We start from the raw sequence: 19,263 nt of genomic DNA, 5'->3' as shown, positions 1-19,263 counted from the left end.
GTCGGTCATATAGAAAATGGGATAAGAACTGATATGGATTTTGCTCATTGTTGAGAGACTACGGCGACCGACAGTAGCTTATTTCTACGTCATTTCAGAAAATTGTCTCATTGGTAATCACCACATCTTCATATTTTTATCAGTAGTACAGCTTAATTCATGTCACCGGACTTTGAAATGTACAGGAAGAGTAGCAGATGTTATGCTCCTAGAATACATATAATTAAAACAAGGAGATGTGAAATGATTGCCAATGAAACAACTCTATACTAAAGAGCACATGCCAAGGGTGTCACAATACAGCGCCTTCAATAATCCGAAACAGCACAAAATGTTCCAATTGTCGTTACCACAACCCTGTCCTCCTTTTCTCTAAATGTGACCTACCGAATTTGACTTATCACCGGGTTTGAATTTACATGAGCAACACCACTGGTGCTACTTTTGGAGCATAATCTGCTTACTCTTCCGGAGCACATGAGATCTCTCCCCGTCTTTTTTCTTTTTCTTTTTTTGTGGGGGGGGGGGAGGGGGGGGGGTCGTGTTACTCAGTCAGACTCTGAATTTTCGATGTTGTGTTTCATATACTGTTGTTTGTCTTTTTTTTGCCATGGCATTGTCAGTTTATTTTCGACTTATGACTTATGAATTGAATGTCCCTTTCTTTCGCCTCTCTTGTAATAAATTGTAAAATAGTTGGAAAGGGCTTTGACTCATCAGATTGGTATTAAACTTAAATATAATTTTATTTAATAATTTCAATAAATAAATATGGTATAAAGGCAAGTTACGTCACGTCTTCAATTTATCTTTTGCCAGCTTTCTGTGCAGCTTTGGTGACTTTTCCTTCTGCAGCTTCAACTTTTATGACTTCTTTGATGACTCCTACGGCGACTGTCTGTCTCATGTCTCTGACAGCAAAACGTCCTAACGGGGCATATGCTTCGAAGCTTTCAACACACATAGGCTTAGATGGGAGCATGTTTACAATGGCTGCATCTCCAGATTTGATCATTTTGGGATTTTCTTCCAGTATTTTACCACTTCTTCTGTCAATTTTTTGTTTTAACTCTGAAAACTTGCAGGCTACATGAGCGGTATGACAATCCAAGACGGGTGAATAGCCAGCATGTATTTCACCAGGGTGATTCAAGACAATAACCTGTCAAAATAAATTATTGCAGTGCTTAGACGCAAAAACACTTGTGAGGTCGGACATTGTTTTTCTTTTCTCGTATGATTTTTTTTTTTTTAAGAAATCTTAATTACTTAATGACAGATGATATCTGCCAGACTGGCATATCCACCGTAAAACAATCCCATACACCAACTATAGTTGACCTATTGCTTATACTATAAGAAAAACAAACCAAAACACAAAAGCTTAACATTGACCAATGAAACGTGAAAATGAGGTCAGAGTCAGGTGAAACCAGCCAGAGTGACATGTACAGGCCCATTACCCTATTCTATAGTGACATGTACAGGCCCATTACCCTATTCTATAGTGACATGTACAGGCCCATTACCCTACTCTATAGTGACATGTACAGGCCCATTACCCTATTCTATAGTGACATGTACAGGCCCATTACCCTATTCTATAGTGTCATGTACAGGCCCATTACCCTATTCTATAGTGACATGTACAGGCCCATGTCACTATTCTATAGTGACATGTACAGGCCCATTACCCTATTCTATAGTGACATGTACAGGCCCATTACCCTATTCTATAGTGACATGTACAGGCCCATTACCCTATTCTATAGTGACATGTACAGGCCCATTACCCTATTCTATAGTGACATGTACAGGCCCATTACCCTATTCTATAGTGACATGTACAGGCCCATTACCCTATTCTATAGTGACATGTACAGGCCCATTACCCTATTCTATATTATTTAGCACACAATCATTCACTTTTCTTTATATTTTTTGCATATTTTTCTCTATTCTAAATGTGACCTTAGCATGAAAACAACCCTTATCGTTGCAACATGAGGCCAAGGTAAGGTTGCTCCTAATATAAGCGTATACTCTAAACATGATTCGATAGACCAACTATATTGTTTCCCTGTGACTTGTAGTAGCTAAGAAAGTTGCCTTAGCACGTTTTATGTTGCCCTGTGACTTGTAGTAGCTAAGAAAGTTGCCTTAGCACGTTTTATGTTGCCCTGTGACTTGTAGTAGCTAAGAAAGTTGCCTTAGCACGTTTTATGTTGTCCTTTTAGCCCATTGTTCTCTACTCTGTAAACCCAAACCAGGCCTTGATATATTTTCACTTTATTTTGTTCAATGTAAACACAAACTAGACGGAATAAGTCCAAAAAATAAATATATGCACATCAAGAATATTGAATTTTTAGATGTTCACTCTTCCAAAGTGCTGAAACAGCTCCAGTTTAAATCAGAAATCAGATGATTAAATGGCATAATTATTGCTTCCTGCATTACAAGACAAAAAATTAAGCTAAAAGCTTACCTGTGAAAGGAAACTTTTGGCTCCTTTGGGTGGGTCATTTTTGCTGTCACCACAGACCATTCCTCTCCGGACTTCTCTGATAGAGACGTTCTTTACGTTGAAACCTACATTGTCACCAGGCAATGCTTCAGGGAGAGCCTCGTGGTGCATTTCTACGGACTTAACTTCAGTACTGATGTTGGCTGGAGCAAAGGTAACAACCATACCAGGCTTGATGATACCAGTTTCTACTCTACCTACTGGCACTGTTCCAATACCTTATGAATTATAGTATACTATATCGTTATTTTTAAATTTATTGCTTTATTGTTGAAGAAAATATACTAAAACTTTCATGCGTGTAATCTGAATATAGTGATCCACGCACACACACACACGCAAACACATACATGTGATACAATTTAAACTTTACTTAAAGCAGCATACCAGTCAGTCATCTGTATTAAGTCATCTGTATTATGTATTTGTAATAGATTTTTTAAGGTATTAAAAGATTATTCTTTTCTGGTTAAAGGGAGTTAACCCAATTTTAACAGTGCACAACAAAACAGGAACCTCTAGCTTTTTTTAAAGTCTTGTGTGTTTTTTTAATTTTGGTTCATTTGTTTGTTTCGGAGTTTAGTGTGGCGTCCATTTACTGGAACTAGTACATTATACATGATAGTTTAGGGGCCAGCTGAAGCCTCCCTCCAGGTGCGGGATTTTCTCGCTGCGTTGAAGACCTAATGTTGGCCTTTTGCTGTTTTCTGCTCTTTGGTCGGGTTGTTGGCTCTTTGACACATTTCCCGGTTCTATTCTCTATTCTATCCACTGAGCCCTTTACAAGATCTAACAAATACATTATTATACACGTTGTGTATAAAGCAAGAATCTCTATTTGATAATTCTTGATATTTCATGTTGGTAGTGTATATGTTGCCTATGGCCTTACCACTATTCTTATTCAACAATAATATGTAAGAAAGGGGGAGGGGTGTCGGAGGGGTCCTGATCCCGAAATCCCGGGTTTAAAACATGAAATCCCGAGGTCCCGAATTTAAAGAAATTCAAATCCCGAAATCCCGAGCTTAAAAACACCCGATCCCGACGTCCCGAAAAAGGTCCTGCCCCCTTCTAAGAAGATATACATGTATATAATTTAATTTTGGATGTAACGCGTCTTCTGATTGGCTGACGTTATTTTGTTATTAGCCCATAGACATAATTTAGTCAAGTGAAATGACATAAAAAATGTGGTGCACACTGTTAAGTAACCCGCTACGCACGTTATTCAGTGTGCACCAAATTTTTTATGTTATTTCTTCATAGACAGAAAAAATATTACAGTCATTAATAAAATATACCTCCTATTTTGTACACATCCTGAAGTGGGAGGCGAAGTGGTAGCGATGATGGTCTCTCTGGTGGTAGAATAGCATCAAGAGCCTGAAGCAAGGTCTTGCCACTGGCATTTCCTTGTTTCCTTTCAATGTCCCATCCCTTGTACCACGGCATCTTTTCAGATTCTTCAACCATGTTATCTCCATGCCAACCGGAAATAGGAACAACAGCCACGGCTTTCGGATTGTATCCCACTTTCTTCAAATAAGAGCCGATTTCTTTTTTTATTTCATTAAAACGAGGCTGAAAAAAATAATTTGGGAGATAATTGTATTGTATTTGAAGATTTTTGCCATTGTGAACATCAATTGACGATTTGATAGTCGCAAATCGAGTTTACTATCTGCGCATTAGCGACCATCAAATCTTCGAAGTACAATATTTGTATTCTAAATCTAAAACATCTGACAAAACCTCAGTTTAAGCATGCACTTTAAGGCAACCATATGTAATGAAGGTGCTGTAAGTGATTTTTGTTTAATTATTATTATCGACTTATTTTGATAAAGGGGGACAATCCTCAGAGATTAAAAAAGGGATAACAATCAATAAAAGGTGTTAACGTTGATTAAGTTCATAGCCTTCCTGTTACAGGTGTAAGGTCATAGATTTTCAAGCATTCTTCAGGATTCGATAAAAGTATTTTCGTTGGTTTCTGCGTGTCATGTTTGTATTTTATTGTTCGTTTTGTTATAAATCAAGCCGTTAGTTTTCTGTTTTGTTGTTTCACACATTGTATCGTCAGGTCTTTTTGTAACTGACTATATTGTATGGCTTTTGCTTATTGTTGAAGTATGAGTATGCCTAAATTGCAACACATTAACAAAAGATGGACACTTTGATTCAATTCTATCTAATATATTTCTGTAGTGCCAATACAAATTTTGAACGCTAGTTTTATTACGTATATTTTCTAAAGCCATTTTTAAAAATCTTATACAATCCTTGCTACTTTTTCAGTGTTTGAAAGAAAAAAGGTGCAAATGTTCAATCTCTGAAAAATATAGTGAGAATCATTTCCCGCCAAATGTTTAATTGATAAAACTCAAGAACAAGCCAGAAGGACTCAGACCTGTATATTTTCCCTGCTTTTTAACTTCCTCTATATTTATAAACTATCAATTTAAAACAGTCTTTCATAACACTTATTATTTTTAAACAGAAGAGCAAACATTTGTGTTAAACATACAACCGCTCGCAATTAAAAGTATCGGAAAACAGGAAAAAAGATTTCTGACAGACCCCAAAACAGTACACTATTTACAACTCTTCATGGTTAGGGAGGTTCGCTACTCAAAATAATAAGCTTTTTAAAAGACTGCTATAAATTGATAGAATACAAATAACGGAACAAAAAAAGCAGAAAAAAATGAAGGGTGTTTGTCCTTGTTTCCGATATATATAAGCCATTGAAAATTTGGCGGGAAATGATTCTCTCCATGCGGATTTCCAATACATTTAACATTGACACCTTTTTTCTTTCAAAACCTATGAAAAATAACAAGGATTTTATTAGATTTTCAAATATGGCTTTTTAAACAATATGTAATAAAATTATGGAAAGAAAAGAAGAGGTTAGTGGGTAAAATTTTTAATGGCACTATATGGATAAAACCAGAGGATTCCAAATATCTGAAAAAAAATTATTAAAAAAAACAAGAGTATCAAACATCCTAAAGCTAATGGCCAAATGATAAGTCATTCGGTTGAGTAGTATTGGAGAAATGTGTGACGAAAACGTTCATTTGATACATATTGAAAAATTCAAAGTATCGGCAAACAGGAATTAGGGATCCGACAGGTCTGAAATTTGTTCACGTGTAACAACTCACCACAGTCAAGCTGCGGTCTTAATATGACGAAGTTTCTGAGAAAATTCTTCCGAAAGTTTTTGTTGGACGAACGAATGGACAAACAGACGGACAAACGAACGGACGGAGAAGGTGATTACAATATGGTTTAATTAGTTGCTTACTTCACTGTATGGTGGCTCTGTATTGTCCATCTTGTTGACGCCGACAATCATCTGCTTGACACCAAGCGTGTAAGCCAGTAGGGCATGTTCTCTTGTTTGACCATTTTTTGAGATACCAGCTTCAAATTCACCAGTACTAGCAGCAACAATTAACACGGCACAGTCAGCTTGAGATGTACCTGATTAAAAGATAAATCAAATACCTTCAAAGATCTTTATAGAGATGAGGGTCTGGATGGGGGTCCTTCATTTCTTTATTCTTTAACTTTTTATGCCATTTTTATTTATTCTTTATTGATGTTGACCCTTATTCTCGTTTAATTATATTTCAGCACCCTATTATTCTTTATCTTTATATGGCCTATTTTTCTCTATTCTGTATATGTTTCGTACTGGCCTTTGTTGGTCTTGTATACTATGTTTTTTTAATTTTAGTTCATTTATATGTTTTTTATGTTTATTCTGCACGTTTTACCCATTATTCTCTATTCTGTAAACCCTATCCAGACCCCCAACTCCCAGAAATCCTCACCCATCACAGTTTAGAATTATTTAGACTACTAAAGTATTAACTTATATACATTTTTAGTCCATTAGACAGTTTTTATCTTTTTCTTTTCTTTTATATCAGAACTATAATCGACCATCAAGAAATACTATCTCTTATTCCCTTAAATTATTAATAAGGCGATAATTTTTCTTTAACTGGAGTGATTTTTGTTATATTTTGTTTTCGTTTTAAGGCGAGTTCTGCGGACGGTAATTTACTTTGAAAAATTTAATATAAAAAATTAACCAACAATTAAAAGAAATACCAACAATTTTTGCGAAAAGACATCTTTCAAGTTAAAGATCGAATTCTGGTTGGCGAAATTCCCTTTTTTAAAACTCACCGGTGATCATGTTTTTGATGAAATCTCTGCGTCAAGGAGCATTGACAAGATTTCCCTTTTTTTAAAACTCACCTGTGATCATGTTTTTGATGAAATCTCTATGTCCGGGAGCATCAATAACGGTGACGTAGTACTTTGTCGACTCAAATTTCCACAAAGCAATGTCAATGGTAATACCACGTTCACGCTCAGCCTTCAGTTTGTCCAAAACCCAGGCATACTTGAAGGAACCCTTCCCCACCTAAACAAATAATAAAACATTTTATTTGAAAGATGATCAGAACTGTTCGGAATCTGCAAAAAAAATAACTTCGATGATAGTTTTATTTGTGTTGGTCAGTTTCTTCAGCCTTGGAAGATTTAGATATCAAGTCAGTAACATAGGGTTCTGATTGCATTTCATGCAATCTTCAACCAAAATTTAGTAAAAAAAACTAATTTTTAGTTGATTTTTAATCTGGCAAATGACCTGATAAAGTAGTCTTCATATATGAAGGGTATCCTGACAAACAAATTGTCGGGTTACAGATAATATCAAGTTATTAAAGAGGGCGCGACCACAAAACTACCGTAGGAAATAAGAAATAAAAGCAGGTGACAGTAGATCTGAAATGTCATAGACATATAGTTAATTTTCCGGCATTTGACGTGTTATCCTGAGACGATAAAAATCTGTAATTCTTTATCTCATTTAAGCCAACCGAAAATAAGCGTAGGTGCTCCGGTATCCTGGTTCCCGGTACTACGTTCCCGGTATTACATGTAGCTTAAATTGATATAGGTGTAACATACTGAATATTGCGATCGGGAACAAGTCTTTAAACGCAAGATAAAACCGGAAGTAAGCTTAAGGGTCCTGGAAGAGTTGTATCACTTACCTCAGCTGCTTCCTTCTCGAATTTCTCAATGGTTCTTTTGTCGATTCCACCACATTTGTAAATCAAATGGCCAGTTGATGTTGACTTTCCAGAGTCGACGTGTCCAATGACGACAATGTTGATATGTGTCTTTGCCTTACTTGCCGACATGACGGATTGGTGATCTATTTGTAAAGACATGATATTGTCAACATAACAATTAAAAAATTAAGTTTTTAATTTTTTTCTTGGAAAAAGAGGGGGGAGGAGAAATTTATTTTAAGGAATTATATGTAAGCCCGAACAACAAACGACTCTAGTTATCCGGTTGTTAACTGAAAGGTATAAATTATATTTTTATATATTTTAATACTTTACTTTTGATGAGCACATAAAAACAGACGTACAATGATTAATAACAAAATCAAATAATCAAAGGATACAAATAAGAGGATGTGGTATGATTGCCAATGAGGCAAATCTCCATCCAAATCACAATGTGTAAAAAGTAAACAATTATAGGTCAACGTAATGCCTTCAACACGGAGCCTTGGCTCACACCGAACAGCAAGCTAGAAAGGGTCACACAACAACTAGTGTAAAACAATTCAAACAGGAAAACTTACGGTCGAATAAATACGTTTTAAATTCAGCAATAGTTAAATAAGGTATAAGATCTTGAACACACATTTTCACTGTGCAATACATGTAAAATGATTAATTATTCCACATGAATAGAAAAATATAAACTTTTTTCATTATTCAAACTTCAAAGTTGAATTACTAAAGAACTCTTTAATTATTCATAGTTGAAAACTGAATTCCGAAAAATTAATAAAGAATAATGAACGGCCTACTTCTGCGCGGAGGTAAATTTTCTTAGCTATATATATATCCCGCATTATAATGATCAATTTCCTTTTTTTCTCCCCCCGACCCCCCCAAAAAAAGGAAGAAAAAAGGAAGAATTTTTATTTATTCCATTAATTTTGTTTGTCTTCCTAAACCTATAGAACCCCTATTAATAATCAGACCATACGATAGATCTGTTCCTTATTTGAAACAGAATGAATTATAATGATATTTGATTATGTTTTTAGAAAATAAACCAGACAGTCTTACGTATATCGTAACGCTTCAAACTGAATTCATTGGCCTTACGATAGATTTTTATCCTTTATTTAAAACAAAACACAAAACGAACAAAAAAACCAAAAAATATCAAAAAACTAATTAAAACATTTCTTATTTTTTTTTTTTGTAAACCGTACAATCTTACCTTTCGTTTCAAACGATGGAGACAAACTGTTGAACCTTATTCAATCATCCGGGACCTTATTGAACCTTTATAGCCAGTGCGCATCCTGAAACGCATAAGACCTTGACACGTCCGTATCAAGGACGTTATTATCGCCCTACATCCTTGATTATGTTTTATCCCTTGCATCATGTCATCAAACTGTTAGTTTTTTAAAGATTATGTTTACACAAGTAATAACATCTCGGAAGGCTTATTTTAGTATTTATGTAACAGAGGCATTATATCTTTCAAAAAATAACTAAAAGTTTACATTTAAACAATTTTGTAAAACTGCTATATTTTGGGGCCAAAAAGGGGTCTTAATGAACCTACTCCTTTAACCATACTTGGCCATAATCATTATTAGGGTATCTTGTTAAAAAAAAACCATGTGTCTGATGACCCTGCCTTCCAACCATCATGGCCGACATGGTTAGAAATAGAACATAGGGGTAAAACGCAGTTTTTGGTTTATACCTCTGAAACTAAAGCATTTGGAGCAAATCTGACAGGTGGCAAAAATATTCATCAGATTTAGATATATCTGCCCTGAAATTTTCAGACGAATCCGACAACCCGTTGTTGGGTTGCTGCCCCTGAGTTAGTAATTTTACGGAAATTTTGCAGTTTTTTGTTATTATCTTAGATATCATTATAGTATCTTTTTCTAATACTATTAATTATGATTTAAACCTTATTTTACATGATTTCCATAGCATCAGTAAATACAGGTGATCGACACAGGCTCTTCAGAGCCTCTATAGTTTGTAAGCGTTACACGTGAAAAGTCGAGTCATTGTGCTTGAAAATCGAAAACGAAGTCAATGAGACCCCCTCCCCTATACATTCGCTTGCGCAGTTACCATTCAGTTACGCTTTGTGAAATTATAGTATGAATGCAATATGAAAGAAATTTTATACACTTCGACAGACTGTAAAATACAATTTAAAAAAATGTCACATGCATTCGAAAATCGTCCAATTAATTTAATTTGTGCTATCGTAGGATATTAAGTTAGGTGTTGAATAGTAGCCTAGTTTGGTTTCGTTTTATAGCAAAACCATGTTATAATCATCATTAGGGAATTCATTATAAGTATTTCAGTGTCAGATGGCGAAAAACCAAAAATCGGAAACTACACTTTATAGCAATTTGAAACATAATTCTGCACCATAGAAAATTCTACGACAGGACTAATATAAAATGACAGTAAATTAAATTTTTACTCATGTCATGTATGTGGATTTTCAGCCTTGAGGTGTGTCGGTCCAATAAACTTTTAAAATAAGCGACCATTTTTGATGTGTCACTCCGTTAACGTTACTAGACGTAATCAGCTATGAAAGGGACAATGATGGCTCAATGTTATTTACTACCTCAGTATCATTCGTACTAAAATAAATATTTTATGATATAACTAAAATAAACAACAAACAAGAAATTGGATCGCATACATTTTATATAATTAAACAAATGAACAAAACAATCATAAAGATTATATGAAACAATCATAAAGATTATATGTATCCTCTGGCCTTTGTTAGTCTTGTATCTATACTATTAAACGAGAAGACCTCATTTTTGGTGTCGCTTCTCTTCTTTCCAGAATAAATTAATCAACACGCCTCTGTGTCTTATAGGTACAGTGTATAGTCGCATTTGTCATCCATTCATATGATTATTTAGATTGAGTTATTTTAGGAGAAAAACGAGAAAAAAGGCATCTGGATATTGTACCGTCATTGTACGAAATTTTAAGTCAGATTAGACTTCCGGTTTGCGTTTTTCTGTATACTTTGAACATACATATACTACGAATAAAGTGTATTTTCAGAATTTTATCTGCTATCATTTTCAAGTTTACTATCCACGGCGGTCACAGGGTTTATTAAATAGAGAGGGTCTGTATACTATATCAATGATCACCATGGATCGATTAGTAAACTTAGCGGCCTTATTTATGTGCAAAAAATGAACGAAAAACAAATATGTAACACATAAACAAACGACAACCACTGAATTACAGGCTCCTTACTTAAATAAATGTTCATCACATACTAAATGTATGTTCATATTGAAATTGATAGAAAACCAAAAATTGGGAACTTTGGAAATAAAGGTGGAGGGTAAAAAACATTTTCCTGTCCCCAATAACCTATGACTTATGATACTTTTGCTGAAATTCTCCAGTCATTCTGTATTTTACAAAATTCTTCCAACAACACTTTACATACTTTAAACTACGCTCTGAATGCCCGCGATTTCGCGAGTGTGTTCTAGTTATTTTTAATTTTAGTTTCTTGTGTACAATTCGGAGTTTAATATGGCGTTCATTATCACTGAACTAGTATATATTTGTTTAGGGGCCAGCTGAAGGACGCCTCCGGGTGGGGGAATTTCTCGCTGCATTGAAGACCCATTAGTTGTCTGTTCTATGGTCGAGTTGTTGTCTCTTTGACACATTCCCCATTTCCATTCTCAATTTTATGTATCAATATCAGCATGTTATATAATAACATAAGTTTTAAGCGGACACAGCTACTACTAGAAAGAGGGTGGAATGAGGGAAAGATAACACTAAAACAACTTTCACAAATTACTACTGTAATAGTTTTTCGTTTGTATTTCGCCGCTCAGTGATCGTGTTAAAAAGACGGACCACATTATTATGCGGAATCATTTAACCCTGGTAGAACAAATATTAAGCTTGGATGAAAATTTAGTTGCTTCGCAAATATACCTCCATAACGGTACGTCTATTTTAAACTAGGTCGCCTTGGTGCTTTAAGCTCCTTAAACTGCAATAATTCCATGATGGAACAGTCATATAAGCACCAAGATCATTCAGTACGATAAAGCTTTGAATGAAGAGCATATATATATATTCAAATGTTGGTTTAAATATATTCTGAAATGAAATAGTTATTAACATTTCACATTGGACGCGCCGAATTTGTGTAATGTGTCCAGTTGTCATATTGTTGATTGAATCCACTGAAGATTGATGAATTCATAGAATGAATGAAATTAGGTATAAATATGCACCAAGATCAATGTCGCAGCAAAAATGGGACACCAATACTATCGCCAACCTGGGTGTTTATAAGTCACTAATAACCACTGATACTATGGACGTGTTATAAGTATTGGGCCATTTGCTGCAGTGAATGAGTCGTCCAGTTTAAATACTTTACTATATTAATCTGCAAATATACAAATTGTAAACCAAGTATCTGGTGCCTCATTTTCCCTGCGACATCAAGATAAATCATTATAATAAAAACAAATAATGTTCAAAGTTAGTTCGATGATCTAAAGAGTTTTAAAAGTTATTAACATATTTAAAGTGACATGCGCGCTCTTCTTGTGTTTTAATTAGTAAGGAGGGGCCTGATGTGGGGGTGGGGGTGGTCCTCAACACGATCCACGAGTTGATTTTTTTGTCAATCACGATTCACAGAAAATAAATTTTCATGCTCACGGACCACGAACATATAAAGAAAAAAAATATCTATAGAGAAACGGATCACGATAGCGAAAATGCGCCGATCACGTAGAACGAAAATAACCCATCAGGCCCATCGGTAAGCATGGCATGATATATCTGTTTAATGTATAACGATAGATTGATTAGAGATGAGTATCATTTTATTTCAATATGTAGAAAATGTAGTGATATGGAAATAAACGTAAAAGATACATAAAACAATACAATTAATGAAGTAAAATCACACAAATACTGAACTCCGAGGAAAATTTCAAAAGGAGTCTCTAATCAAATGACAAAATCAAAAGTTCACATCAAACGAATGTAACAACTGTCATATTCCTGACTTGGTACAGGCATTTTCTTATGTAGAAAATGGTGAATATACATAGTTTTATAACCTCTCACTTGTATGACAGTCGCATACAATTCCATATATTCCATCAGCCTTAAAACGTATTCATTTATTAGTAGAACAAAATGAAAAGAACTTACAGCTAATTTCCTACGGCATGTAAAGCAAAACTTTGGTTGGATTGCTTGCTTTGTTTGTATAATTGTTCATACAAGCTATGTTAATAAGATTTACATCTTTAAATAATATATATATAGGCATAGTTTAACCTGTATATATAATATTTGAATTTAATTGGGTGTTATCCTAATAATTGTCCAATATAAAAACAAAGCAAGCAAGCTAACTAAAGTCTTGCTCTACAAGCTTCAGGAAATTAGCTGTAACAATTTCGGGAAGTATGTGTTTGCTGCCAAAAAACTTCGTAATTCATAAATGTTGTGTATCATGCTTTGCTAGTTATTATACAATTGTATATCGATTTTACTGTTTTTACATAATTGTGTCTATTAAAATTTGATATGCATGTATTTTGATATACACATATGCCTATAAGCTGTATTGCTTTTGGAAAGAAAGAATTAATACTATTTTTTTTCAATTACAAAGAGACATGTCGTCTGATTTTTCGAAACGTAAATACTAATTCCCCAAATTTCTAAATCGACTATATCGTGCTGTCAAAAATATGTAAACAACTATCGATAATAAGCTATGGAGCTTTTGACCGAATATAAAAACATATACACAACATAAAACAGTCTAATTTGACATATAAAACAACCTGTAATACAAAGTCGAATCTCACTTACCTAACATGCATACATAGCATGTTCGGTGTGAGCCAAGTCTCTGTGTTGAAGACCGTACTTTGACCTATAATGGTTTACTTTTATAAATTCGATAGCATCCCCATTTTTATGGAGATTATATTTACTGTCCCTGGAAATTTAGAAACGATCTTGGTAAACTTATCGATCCTTTAAGTAAAGTTATTCTGTAAGATTACCAATTCAACAATGTTATTACATTTTTGAATATTGTTTCTATTGGTACTAATATTGACTTTGTTTTCAGTAAATTCCAACTAAATATTTTTGTTATTAACATTATGCACTTTGAAGGACCTACAGTTTGTCGACACATATTTCCTGATATTGCACAAGGTCATGCTATTCTCTGACTGTTTATGACTGCTTTACAATAAATCCCTTTGCAGTTGGTTGATTGATAATTTAGTCTTAGATGCATGCTATTGTTTTGTTTTATGTTATTGGCTTATTGTCAGTAACTGCGAGAACTCTCAGATCTTTTTTTTTTGTTGTGTTGTACAGGTACACGGCCACATGATGTCATCCACATGCGTTTTTGTTCGACGTATTTCTTTGTGTTGTATCCATCTAATAAGTTAAGCCTTTTTTAACTGACTTTTATAGTTCGTCGTTGTGTTGAACTGTCACATCGCTGTCCAAGGTTAGGGCAGGATTGGGATCTCGTTAACATGTTTAACCCAACCACATTCTCTTTTTATGTGCCTGTCCCCATTGTAAAGCCTGTAATTAAGTGGTTGTCGGTTCTAGTGTTCCATATTTTTTTTTCGTTCATTTTTTGTATATTTTTTGTAGACCTTAAGTTTATCGTTTTTTTCTTTTTATGTACATTAAGTAGACCTTTAGTTTATCGTTTTATTATCGTCCGTTCGTCCCACTTCAGGTTAAAGTTTTTGGTCGAGGTAGTTTTTGATGAAGTTAAAGTCCAATCAACTTAAAACTTTTGATCTTTCTCATTCTAAAGTCAAATTAGAGTATTGACCCCAATTTCATGGTCCACTGAACATAGAAAATGATAGTGCAAGTTTCAGGTTAAATATTTTGGTCAAGGTAGTTTTGGATGAAGTTGAAGTCCAATCAACTTGAAACTTAGTATACATGTTCCCTATGATATGATCTTTCTAATTTTAATGCCAAATTAGAGTTTTTACCCCTATTTCATGGTCCACTAAACATAGAAAATGATAGTGCGAGTGGGGCACCCGTGTATTATGGACACATTCGTGTTAATTTCTGTTTCATTTCTTCTTGACAGTGTAAATAATCGTCTCATTTGCAATCTTACCATAGTAACCATCTGAGCTGATTTGGAGAGTTGAAGACCATAGAATAAACAATTATAATCTATAAAATGTACGATGATCTGAAAACGCTCCACTACACTTTCTGCTTTAAAGAACTTTTGGGATCCCCTGTTTTTTCGGATTAATAAACACATCCAAACAAATCTTTTGAATTTTTGAAATACCAAGGCTTTTCTACCTCAGGAATAGATTACCTTAGTAAACACTTTTATGAATTTTGGTTCTCAATGCTCTTCAACTTTGTACTTTATTTGGCCTTTTTATCTTTTTTGGATTCGAGCGTCACTGATGAGTCTGTTGTAGACGAAACGCTCGTCTGGCGTAAAAACAAAATTTAATCCTGGTATCTGTGATCAGTTTATTTGTAGGCTAACATGAAATTGTATTATTGTTTTCAAAAGACGATTGACAAACAAACTTGCCTGTCCCAAGTCAGGAGCCTGTAATTCAGTGGTTGTCGTTTGTTTATGTGTTACATATTTGTTTTTCGTTCATTTTTTTTTTACATAAATAAGGCCTTTAGTTTTCTGGTTTGAATTGTTTTACATTGTCTTATCGGGGCCTATTATAGCTGACTATGCGGTATGGGCTTTGCTCATTGTTGAAAGCCGTACGGTGACCTATAGTTGTTAATGTCTGTGTCATTTTGGTCGTTTGTGGATAGTTGTCTCATTGGCAATCATACCACATCTTCTTTTTTATATTGTCCACATGATGTACAGACTTAATACGTTATATGAACAAAAAAATAATAATTTGCAACATTTCTTTTGTAGATTTATTCTGCATACTGATTTAACACTTTTCAGCAATTTCTTCACATTTCATACAGCTAAAATTAAAATAGATAAAATTAAAAACCAATTCTTCAGAGAACAATTGAAGGTCTTTCCACCTTGATAATAAGAATGAAACTTAAAAAACGATGTTGAAAATGTCATTCCGTGTTGATGTTATGTTGTAAATCAAACTGATATAAAGATTAATAAGTATATGCAGAAGACTTAATTGTTTTATTATGAACAGAAAATAATTTTTAGCAAAGGACAAAATCTAGAACGTCAAATTGACATTTGACCTTGACCTCAATTTCAAGGTCATTGGTCAGTGATCTCAAATCAAAAGACCCCCAGGTCAATCATTTGTATGGTTGTGGAGAATACTGATTTCAAATGCATAAGGGGAGAAAACTATAAGGGTTAATCAAAACACTTCGACTGAAATAGGTTGAAGTTGCGCCTTTTTGTAAACAGTAATTTGGCAAACAAATCATATCATTAACTGTAACAGTTTCTTTTGAATAACGATAACAAGCAAAATCCAAAATTTATAACATGACCTTGACCTTCGACCTTGATCTCAATTTCAAGGTCATAGGTCAGTGAATTCCAAACGGAAGACTGGAGGTCAATCACTTGTATGGTTGTGGAGAAGTACTGATTTGAAATACATAAGGGGAGAAAACTCCTATAAGGGTTAACCAAAACACTTTGACTGAAATCGGTTGAAGTTGCGCCTTATTGTAAACAATTATTTGGCAAACACATCATATTATTTACTGTCACATTTTCTGTGGAATAACGATAACAAGCAAAATTCAAAATTTAGATCATGACCTTGACCTTTGACCTTGACCTCAATTTCCTTCAAATGGACCAAGGACTTCATATCAAAATACTGTTGGCCTCTCCAACATATAACGTATGAAATTATCCAACAAATCGCCTACCTAAAATTTTCAAAGGGAAAGAACTCCCATAAGATGTCCTCCGATCACTCAAGTCAAAATAAACCAAATCATTCTCTAGAGTAGACGAACAATTTGGTGAAAACAGTTTGCTAAAATCTTTTACGGTTTGAGAGATATAGTGATAACAAGAAAAAGGGGACGCAGGGAAATAACTCCTATAAGATTTAGTGTTCAGTCACACAGGGTGAGTTTTGAAACCCCCATTATTGTACAACATCATTGGCCAAAAAATCCATTCGATATGTTGTAAGACAAAAAAGCATCTCAGACGGCAGAAAAAAAAGAAAACAAAAGGTCTAGGAAAGACCTAACTAAATGATGCATAACGTTGATAAACAAACATACATACATATATACATACTTATTTATTCTACATTGGTACAGGGGAAGGGTTAATATCTCACAAAACACCGCCTTATTTTTGCGCCTGCCTCAAGTCAGGAGCCCCTTGACTTTGTTAGTATTGTATATTTATTTTCAATTTAAAAACAAACATTCATTATGTGTACAAGCTACTATTTAAAATGTATTGTTTCCCAATCAACTCCAATTATAGTTTTCAGAATATACAGATGTTCCTCGTGAAGTTGTATACATACATAGTTAATCTTCTCATATCTATTTGTATCTAAATAAACTCATCATAGATACTAAAGTACCAGGATTGAAATTTTGTATTTGCACCAGACGTGTGTTTCGTCTACAGAAGACTCATCAGCGACGCCAAATAAAGTACGAAATTGAAGAGCATCGAGGACCAAACTAAAACTCGGTTTTTGATAACATATATAATTAAATACAAAACATACGTTATGGAATTTGAAACAAATTTTAACAATTTTATCCCTTTTGAAACGACAGTTTGTCCTATGATTTGTGTGCATGATTAAAACAAAGGACGTAAGCTTAGATGATGTGATCATAACATGGTGCTGCATTGTGAAAGCATTTTACTTAAATAAAATAATAGTTATACCTTGACTGTCCCTTGACTGTCGTCTTGGAGCATGACAGTTGTTATCTATTCGTTTGAGCTTGCCACTTTCGGCACTAATGAATATATCGTGGCTGTCATTGATAATTGGTGGAGAAAACCACTGACCGGCGGCAGGAGAATTGTCAATTCTGGTCAATTAAGATAGGAGTCGAATGCACCAGCCATGATCAGGGTTCGAACTCACGACGGGCTTGTGATCAATAAAAACATCTACATAAACCATCGAATTGAAACAAAAATATGTGAGTTATATATGGCAAGCCGTTTTAATATTTATTCGAATTTCAATATATCTCCTGTAATATATAAGTTATCTTATATAATATATAAGATATCTCCTTTAATATATAAGATATCTTATATAATTTCATTTTTAAAAGATATCTCATATATTATATAAGATATCTTTAATGTTATGTAAGATATCTCATAAAGTTTATATGATATCTTATATACTTCATAAGATATTTTCTGAAGTTTATAAGATATCTGATAAAGTATATGAGATATCTTCTAAACAATTTTCATATAAGATATCTTATATAATTTATAAGAAAACTTATATAATGTTTAACATATCTTATATAGTTTTTGAGATTTCTTATAAAGACAATTATATGAGAATATAAGATATCTTATAAACTATATAATATATCTTATAAACAAAATAAGATATCTCCTATAATATATAAGATATCTCCTATATTATATAAGATATCTCCTATATTATATAAGATATCTCCTATAATATATAAGATATCTTATATTATTTCATTTTTATGAGATTATATCTTATATATTATAGGATATATCTTATATATTATAGGATATATCTTATATATTATAGGATATATCTTATATATTATATAAAATATCTTTAATGTTATATAAGATATCTCCTAAAATTTATAAGATATCTTATACTTTATAGGATATCTTTTAAAGTTTATAAGATATCTTATAAAGTATATGAGATATCTTATAAACATTTTTTATATAAGACATCTTATATAATTTATAAGATATCTTATATAGTTTATAAGATATTTCATATAGTTTATAAGATATCTTATATAGTTTATGAGATATATTATAAAGACAATTATAAAATATATCTGATAAACTATATTAGATATCTTATAAACTATATAAGACATCTTATAAACTATATAAGATATCTTATAAAGTTTATGAGATATCTTGAAGTAAGAATAGATAGCAGAACGGCTTGCCATAGTTATATCTATTTCATCATACCTATTCAGTTGCAATTTCTTCTACTTTTCCAGTACCCATCTCCAGTTTATGCTTCAAAGGGTCCTTTACCAAACAAAATTACCTCTACAAAAGCAGAAAGAAAGCGTTATAAAAATAGGTTTATACTGTAAATATGTAAAAAATGCTTGAGTAGCAGAGTTTTTGGTTTTATCAATGAAAGTTAAAAATAAAAGGAGCCAGGGGCGGATCCAAGGGGGTGGGGGGTCTGGGGTAGTAACCCCCCTTTTTTGAACGATCAATGCATTTGAATGGGGAAATGTGGATGGAACCCCACCTTTTTACAATGGCTGGATCCGCCCCTGGGACCTGTGGATTTTTGATTTTTCCACATCTTTTTTTTTTTATATATTAAACCGATGGAAACACAT

At 33.5% G+C, this 19,263-nt stretch overlaps 1 protein-coding gene across 1 annotated transcript; it reads right to left on the bottom strand.

Annotated features, from left to right (window-relative positions):
* Positions 1-779: 779 nt before the first annotated feature.
* Positions 780-7,778, bottom strand: LOC139499097 (elongation factor 1-alpha-like). Its single transcript, XM_071287774.1, has 6 exons — positions 7,615-7,778; positions 6,809-6,977; positions 5,844-6,022; positions 3,832-4,111; positions 2,489-2,745; positions 780-1,162 (listed from the first exon to the last, which is right to left on the bottom strand). Exons 1-6 carry the CDS (start codon positions 7,762-7,764, stop codon positions 806-808), a joined length of 1,392 nt encoding a protein of 463 aa, XP_071143875.1. The 5' UTR covers positions 7,765-7,778; the 3' UTR covers positions 780-805.
* Between the last annotated feature and the right edge of the window lie 11,485 nt (positions 7,779-19,263).

Source organism: Mytilus edulis, chromosome 12 (assembly GCF_963676685.1).
Source record: "Mytilus edulis chromosome 12, xbMytEdul2.2, whole genome shotgun sequence".
NCBI classification, from domain to species: Eukaryota; Metazoa; Mollusca; class Bivalvia; order Mytilida; family Mytilidae; genus Mytilus; species Mytilus edulis.
This window is presented reverse-complemented; position numbering and strand designations above follow the sequence as displayed.

Bases quoted from the DNA above. Each gene is read 5' to 3' on its own strand.
- LOC139499097 (XM_071287774.1), bottom strand. From the start codon at position 7,764: ATGTCGGCAAGTAAGGCAAAGACACATATCAACATTGTCGTCATTGGA. The intron at 6,023-6,808 runs GTGAGTTTTAAA...TCTTTTAATCAG, and splicing joins CATCAAAAACATGATCACAG to GTACATCTCAAGCTGACTGT. The intron at 1,163-2,488 runs GTAAGCTTTTAG...TTATTTTGACAG, and splicing joins CCAAAAGTTTCCTTTCACAG to GTTATTGTCTTGAATCACCC.